At 43.0% G+C, this 7,980-nt stretch overlaps 1 protein-coding gene across 1 annotated transcript in view; it reads right to left on the bottom strand.

Annotated features, from left to right (window-relative positions):
- Window positions 1-2,866: 2,866 nt before the first annotated feature.
- Window positions 2,867-7,980, bottom strand: part of IFT88 (intraflagellar transport 88) — an 84,653-nt gene continuing 79,539 nt past the window's right edge. The window contains 1 exon segment of the mRNA XM_061572958.1: window positions 2,867-3,990. Within this exon segment, the coding sequence (XP_061428942.1) occupies window positions 3,863-3,990 (128 nt within the window). The 3' untranslated portion in view covers window positions 2,867-3,862.

Raw genomic sequence — 7,980 nt, 5'->3', positions numbered from 1 at the left:
GTGAAATGCCTGCCATGTTCATTCAATAAACTCACCTCTGCACCAACGTGAAGAGGCCCACCTTACATGTTGTTGCATGCCGACTGCGGTATTTCCCCCGTGCCCACGGCTCCCGTCTCGTGGTAGAAGTCTGCACTAATTATGCCTGATGGGCATCTCCCCCAAAAAACGCAGCTTCTCCGTACGTTTGCAATTGATCGTCCGCAAGATCTCTTGCGGAGCGGAATGCCTTACTTTTCCACGAAAATAATCAAATAACTGCCCAAAAGAACAGGTGTTTAAAAGTTTGGCAGTAAAATCCTTGCAAAATTGTTCAATCTGGGCCAAACAAGTAGCCTGACCTAGAAAACACAAAAGTCACGAATATATTTATAAATACTTAAACCCCAATTTTCATAATTTAACAATTTTCATGATAAATGTACCTGAATCTTGGCCTGCCTCTCTTCTTTTTGTCAGATTGTCAGCTGTGACACCAAGTAATAAAACCAAGGCAGAGTAAAGGTCCAGGAGGGATAAAATCAACTGGATTTTATTTCGGCTTGTGCTGCTGTGTGTAATTGCATTTCACCCTCGGTGTCATTTCCATTTGCACGCAAAGTACAAATTGCCAATTCGGGATGACCTCCACTTCTCCGCAGATTCACAGACCAATTAGGGAGTGAAAGGCTGTGTGAAGTGTCACACATTTCGTGTGCGACACGTGCATTAGCCAAGCGGTGGTGGCATTGCATGTGGAGTTTTGTTATGATGCCGACTTATTGAAATTAGGACATTGTTCACACATTTTATCTCGAAAGGCCTTCCCACAAACTCGTTTTCTGGAGAGTTTTGCATTGAAATACTTTATTCGTATAAAGAAATGTGTATACGGGAGGAAATCGAGCACCGATAGAAAACCCACACACACGAGGAGAGACGCTGGAAGATCTGCACGGATGAGTGACAACCCCACGAGCAGTACTGCCATCTCCTGGCCACCTCATGGTGCCAGCAGTCCACCAAACATCCTCCCAAGGTGCTGGACGTGCACGGTACGTGCCATTAGGGGCGGTGCACCGTTAACATTGAGATCCCGGCAATTAAGTGCACAACACAAAGAAGATTGGTCCGGTATTCCGTATTAAAGATTTTATAATATAATTTTTTTGGTGTACAAATTCAATCGTCAGATAAAGCAAAACGCAGTATAACAATTAAGACTATTTCAGAGAGGAAAAGAAGACACGTGACCGTATTATACAAGAGGATAGTCCTGCTCAAACAACCATGGGGCAACACTCATCTCCACTGGTGGCCGTGAGCCAGAAGCTACAATTCCAAATTCCTTTGGCATAGGATTGACAGATTGTATTGTATAAGGCGAGAGCCCATGAAGACTTGACGTCTCTTTTAAGAGCTGTCCCAAGTCAACAGTGAAATGCGGATCTAAAAAAGCCTAACACATGAATAGCAAATGAATAAGAGGATGGCTGCTGTTGACTTTGCACAAACTGATACCTATTTTATGTACCCTGGACTAACACTGAACTGGTTCGTTAAGAGCTCTGACTGCAGCAGCACCAGGCTGGATTAAGTAGAGCTGTCAATGATCAACATTTGCTGCTTTCCTTTCTCAGCACGATCATCAGCACATAGATTGGAACATCAGACCTCACATTGAGGTAACAAAAATTACGTTTCACTTCACGGAAACATCCTAACAAATTGAGATTTTTCTATGGAAGGATATGTATGTGTACATTTAATGTAATAAATGGTGGCCGGTTTAATGACATATATTTACGTGATCTAACCCAAAAAACCTGTATTATGAATTTAATAAATCTACACATCTCTAAATCAGCTCAAGTCCCCCCGTTAATCCCGTGATATATTTGTGGCCACCCCCACTCCGAATCCCTCTCTGCCCGCTGTAAAAACACACGCTGCCCCTCTGTGTGGCTCACTTCTGCTTGCATCTTCCTTCTCTCTACCTCTCTTCTCATCATCTTCACCGTCTCATCCCCGACATCTTGGCCAAGTAATTTCCTTCTCCCCTCCTCTCCTTCCTGCCCGGTGCTCCTCCTTGCTGCTGCTGCTGCTCATCTTGATCCCGTGCCCTCTTTATCTTGGGAGACTTGCGTCCCGTAATTTCTCTTCCCCTTTCTTTTTTCCCACACATTATTTTCTTGACTCGACTGCCCTTCCCCTTGGTGTGCCATGTGGTAAAAGGTGTTATTCTGTATACTATCTCAAGCATGAACAGATACAATCTGAACAGTACCACAGATCCAATCCGAAATTGCACTGAGAGTCTCATCCATGCCAAGCCTGCTGGGTCTTCGCAGACGCCTCGTGTTGGTTGACTGGGTCACAGCACACAAACTAAACTAAACAATGTTTTCATTTTACCAGGTAAGGCCTACTGAGCTGGATAGCTCTTTTTCAAAAGCGACCTGACTATCACAAATAATAGCCCAAGAAGTTGGCTTATCGGGTGGACATTTTTAGCAGCCAAATACTCGAAACGAGTGATGTTGATTCTAAATGTGGAGGGAAAAACTGGAGAGAAATCCACACGGCCACTGGAAGACAGACACGCCAACTCCAAATATACAATGGCCAGGGTCGAAATCGAACCCGCGGCCTCCTACATACCAGGCGAGGTCGTTAACATCTCGCCACCACGGCACCCAAAGCCTCAACCACATAACTGAGTTATGTGGCTGAGGCTTTCAATGCAGCTTCAGCAGGCATTAGTGTAGACGGCTGTATTAAATAACCATAGTTTGGGCTGAACATCCAGGTCACCAATAACTTAATGAAGGTCAGCATTACTTTTACAACTTTTGGAACGTAATAGGAAAAGATATCTGTTAAGCAGTGAGATGCATTTATTTATTAAGATGCTCTTTTAAAAATGTACTGATAAACTCCATGAGGCAGACAGTTTACCAACAATCAGAGAATAATAATCAACAAGAAAACATACGATTATGATGAATGTATATACACGAAAAGCTCTGTTATCCGGCATTTTACCATCCAGAATGTTATGTTAAGAAGCTTAATAGCTCATCGAATTTCTCCAGGATAAATAGATTCTGATTCTGAACCGGTATCTGTCATAAACGGCAAAACAAATCTTCCTTCACGTATCCCGAAACATTGCGACAGCCATCCGGCATCTTGCCGTGCGCTTTTCAAAGATCCGTTGGTGTTTACGCAGGCTTCAAGACACTTTTAGAGTGGTGACGCTAGCGGAAGTCTCAATTGTAAACATCCGCCATCCACCGTAGCGATGGCATTGTGCTGTATCGTGACTTTGTATGTTGTACGACTCTAAACGGCCCACTGCTTCTCTAGAATCAACTTAGAATGATGCTCTAAAACTAACCAATGAGTACCTTTGTAAAAGGGAGATTATTACTTCTTATATCAGAGTTAGTATGTGGGCTTTGTTTCTTTCTTTAAAAGTTGTATGTACTTGGAACATTTGGTGAACCATAAGTACGCATAACTCTCAGATAACCGGCATATTTGATTACCCAGCACCCACCATTCCCCATGGATGCCGGATAACAGAGCTTTTACTGTGTGTACATACACACACAGTGTATAACTGCCTTGCCTATGGTTGGTTTGTTTTAAGTAATAGTCGTTCCAATCTGTCCTGATCAACATGAGCTGCAGAGTGGGCTGGGGGTAAACTGAGTCTAGCCGTGTGGGGGGGTTCATAATTCAACACATACAACAGGGGGGGGGGGGTCACTGGGTCTAGCTGTGTGCAGTGGTGGGGGGTCACTGAGTCTAGCCGCGTGTGCAGTGGGGGGGTGGCGTTCACCGAGTCTCTTCACACACGGGGGGCCCTGTACCGGGTCTAGTCCGGCAGCAGCTCATCGGTGATCTCATCATCCCCAAAGTCATCATCTTCCTGGGGCCGCCTCCTTGCTGCGGCCGTGCGGGGCCGCTCGGCCTGCGGGCCCAGCGGGTCGCTGTACGAAGCGTCTGCACACAACAACAGCAGCAGCAGCAGTATGGCACGCTATGCACAACACTCAGTTTCAAATCTATTTTTGTTTACTCCTCAATAAACTCAGGTGCAGTAGGAAACTTGGGGAAATAAACAGCTTATACTATGTACCACAATTTTTGTTTCTGGGTGCTAAGTGTTATTTTTTGAATTGCTTATGCCTAAAAAGTATAGACAATGGCTATTAGTCCCCAAAACCTTTGCTTTGTGTGAAGGGATGACACAAATGCACACCACGTTTTCTCATTGAAAATAGGTACATTTCAAAATATCACTGTCCTGGTCACAACAGCAAAGTTTGTGGGGAATAGCAATTTTCAGTACTTTTGAGGCATAAGCAATTAGAAAATAACACTTACTACCCAGGAACATTTTTTTTTGTTACCCAGTGAATTATTAATAAAACCTCTCAAAGCTGGACCAATTGGAGAGAGATAATTTCCAACGTTGGTGGCTATCTGGTATCATACTGGTAATGATGCATAATCACTTACGTTTAATTCTATGCATAGAAAATAAGAATAGGTTTTACCCTTTCTGGCAATAAAACAGGTGTTCAGGTGTCAAAATATAAACCTTTTCCAAGGCATTAAATCTGCATTAACCACACGTCCTTGTGGTGAACATGCAAACATACTGCAGTAATAGATGGCATTGTCTTTGAAACTGATTGGCCTACACCAGAGACAACCTTCTTCATGGCCTTGTCTCACCAGTGTCAGGCGAACAGTACAAAGAGAATACATGCACCAGAGCATTTATAGCTTGGGATGAGCAGCCATATAAAGAAGGCTGTCTCTGGTGTAGGCCAATCAGTTTCAAAGACAATAGCTATACAGTGAGGGAAAAAAGCATTTGATCCCCTGTTGATTTTGTACGTTTGCCCACTGACAAATAAATGATCAGTCTATAATTTTAATGGTAGGTTTATTTTAACAGTGAGAGACAGAATAACAACTAAAAAATCCAGAAAAACGCATGTCAAAAATGTTATAAATTGATTTGCATTTTAATGAGGGAAATAAGTATTTGACCCCTCTGCAAAACATGCCTTAGTACTTGGTGGCAAAACCCCTTGTTGGCAATCACAGAGGTCAGACGTTTCTTGTAGTTGGCCACCAGACTTGCACACATCTCAGGAGGGATTTTGTCCCACTCCTCGTTGCAGATCTTCTCCAAGTCATTAAGGTTTCGAGGCTGATGTTTGGCAACTCGAACCTTCACCTCCCTCCACAGATTTTCCATGGGATTAAGGTCTGGAGACTGGCTAGGCCACTCCAGGACCTTAATGTGCTTCTTCTTGAGCCACTCCTTTGTTGCCTTGGCTGTGTGTTTTGGGTCATTGTCATGCTGGAATACCCATCCATGACCCATTTTCAATGCCCTGGCTGAGGTAAGGTTCTCACCCAAGATTTGACGGTACATGACCCCGTCCATCGTCCCTTTGATGCTGTGAAGTTGTCCTGTTCCCTTAGCAGAAAAACACCCCCAAAGCATGTTTCCACCTCCATGTTTGACGGTGAGGATGGTGTTCTTGGGGTCATAGGCAGCATTCCTCCTCCTCCAAACACGGCGAGTTGAGTTGATGCCAATAAGCTCCATTTTGGTCTCATCTGACCACAACACTTTCACCCAGTTGTCCTCTGAATCATTCAGATGTTCATTGGCAAACTTCAGACGGGCATGTATATGTACTTTCTTGAGCAGGGGGACCTTGCGGGCGTTTCAGGATTTCAGCCCTTCACGGCTTAGTGTGTTACCAACTGTTTTCTTGGTGACTATGGTCCCAGCTGCCTTGAGATCATTGACAAGATCCTCCCGGGTAGTTCTGGGCTGATTCCTCACCGTTCTCATGATCATTGCAACTCCATGAGGTGAGATCTTGCATGGAGCCCCAGGCTGAGGAAGATTGACAGTTCTTTTGTGTTTCTTCCATTTGCGAATAATCGCACCAACTGTTGTTACCTTCTCACCAAGCTGCTTGGCGATGGTCTTGTAGCCCATTCCAGCCTTGTGTTGGTCTACAATCTTGTTCCTGACATCCTTGGAGAGCTCTTTGGTCTTGGCCATGGTGGAGAGTTTGGAATCTGATTGATTGATTGCTTCTGTGAACAGGTGTCTTTTATACAGGTAACAAGCTGAGATTAGGAGCACTCCCTTTAAGAGTGTGCTCCTAATCTCAGCTCGTTACCTGTATAAAAGACACCTGGGAGCCAGAAATCTTTCTGATTGAGAGGGGGTCAAATACTTATTTCCCTCATTAAAATGCAAATCAATTTATAACATTTCTGACATGCGTTTTTCTGGATTTTGTTGTTGTTATTCTGTCTCTCACTGTTCAAATAAACCTACCATTAAAATTATAGACTGATCATTTCTTTGTCAGTGGGCAAACGTACAAAATCAGCAGGGGATCAAATACTTTTTCCCTCACTGTATTACAAGAGTATGTTTTATTTGCATGGTCTTTGGTTCTTTCTACCCACGTGACTATACCGATAGAACCAAAGAGTATGGATCCCTGCAGTCACGAACGCTTCAAATCAAGATTACTCGGTGTGGTTCATGCAGACTTGATTCCTTGCAAAAGGTATCATCTATTTGGCGTTTGAAATTTTGTACACCTGTTGTATTGCCAGAAAGGGTGAAACCCTGTCTTATTTGTAATGCTTTGATACTGGCAAAAAGGTCCCATATCTCTGGTGTAGGCCACGTAATTCGCACCCAACTCATTTAATTAACACTTGACAAATAAAATAAAATATTATTTTATATATTCTTTGTTACTTTCGGTAAAGCCACGTAGATAGAAAAAATAATAAAACAAATCAAGTAAACTTCACTTCATTCAAGTAAACTTCACTTTATTTTTCTATCTACGTGACTTTACCGAAAGAACCAAAGAATATGAATTCCTGCAGAAATACAAACTCAATGCAGGGTCCTGCATTGAGTTTGTATTTTTATTTTACTGTGATCCCGAGTCTATTAATGATAGGTGTTGTTTTAAATGTGGGAGGACCCAGAGAAAAAAACCACAGGGTACAGAGTTGCTAAGTGCATGAACACGGGGTCAATTGTATCTGTTACACATTATGTGGTGATGCTGCATTAGCAGTGGTGCACACAAGCACAAATCACAAGTAGCCTCAACACAATTGTCAATAACACTGTGGCCTTCAAGGGATACACATACGACAGGCAACGATTCAGGAAATTGCCTGAATTCTTTGGATGTGCTATGAAAAAGGGCCATTACCCGAAACGTCGCCCACACAGTGTTATTGACGAATGAGATGAGTTTCAAATTCATTGCAACGTTCGCAGATAGCATCTGGCACCGTACATCTTCCAGTGTTGATAAATAACACGTGAATTTCCTACACATGATCAGCAGGAAATGTTCAACATGCGTAAAGACTGCAGAATGGTGTGTCTTACCAATGGCTAAAATCACCCTGCGTGCGACAAAGGGTTCCGGCTGTAAATGTTTCGTTACAGTGAGGGAAAAAAGTATTTGATCCCCTGCTGATTTTCTACGTTTGCCCACTGACAAAGAAATGATAAGTCTATAATTTTAATGGTAGGTTTATTTGAACAGTGAGAGACAGAATAACAACAACAAAATCCAGAAAAACGCATGTCAGAAATGTTATAAATTGATTTGCATTTTAATGAGGGAAATAAGTATTTGACCCCGTCTCAATCAGAAATATTTCTAGCTCCCAGGTGTCTTTTATACAGGTAACGAGCTGAGATTAGGAGCACACTCTTAAAGGGAGTGCTCCTAATCTCAGCTTGTTACCTGTATAAAAGACACCTGTTCACAGAAGCAATCAATCAATCAGATTCCAAACTCTCCACCATGGCCAAGACCAAAGAGCTCTCCAAGGATGTCAGGAACAAGATTGTAGACCTACACAAGGCTGGAATGTCCTCACCGACTTTACGAACACTTCAAGGGC

Source organism: Lethenteron reissneri, chromosome 7 (assembly GCF_015708825.2).
Source record: "Lethenteron reissneri isolate LAM-NWPU_2019-01 chromosome 7, ASM1570882v1, whole genome shotgun sequence".
Taxonomy (NCBI): Eukaryota; Metazoa; Chordata; class Hyperoartia; order Petromyzontiformes; family Petromyzontidae; genus Lethenteron; species Lethenteron reissneri.
Note: the sequence above shows the minus strand (reverse complement) of the source record. Positions and strands in the feature narration are given on the sequence as shown.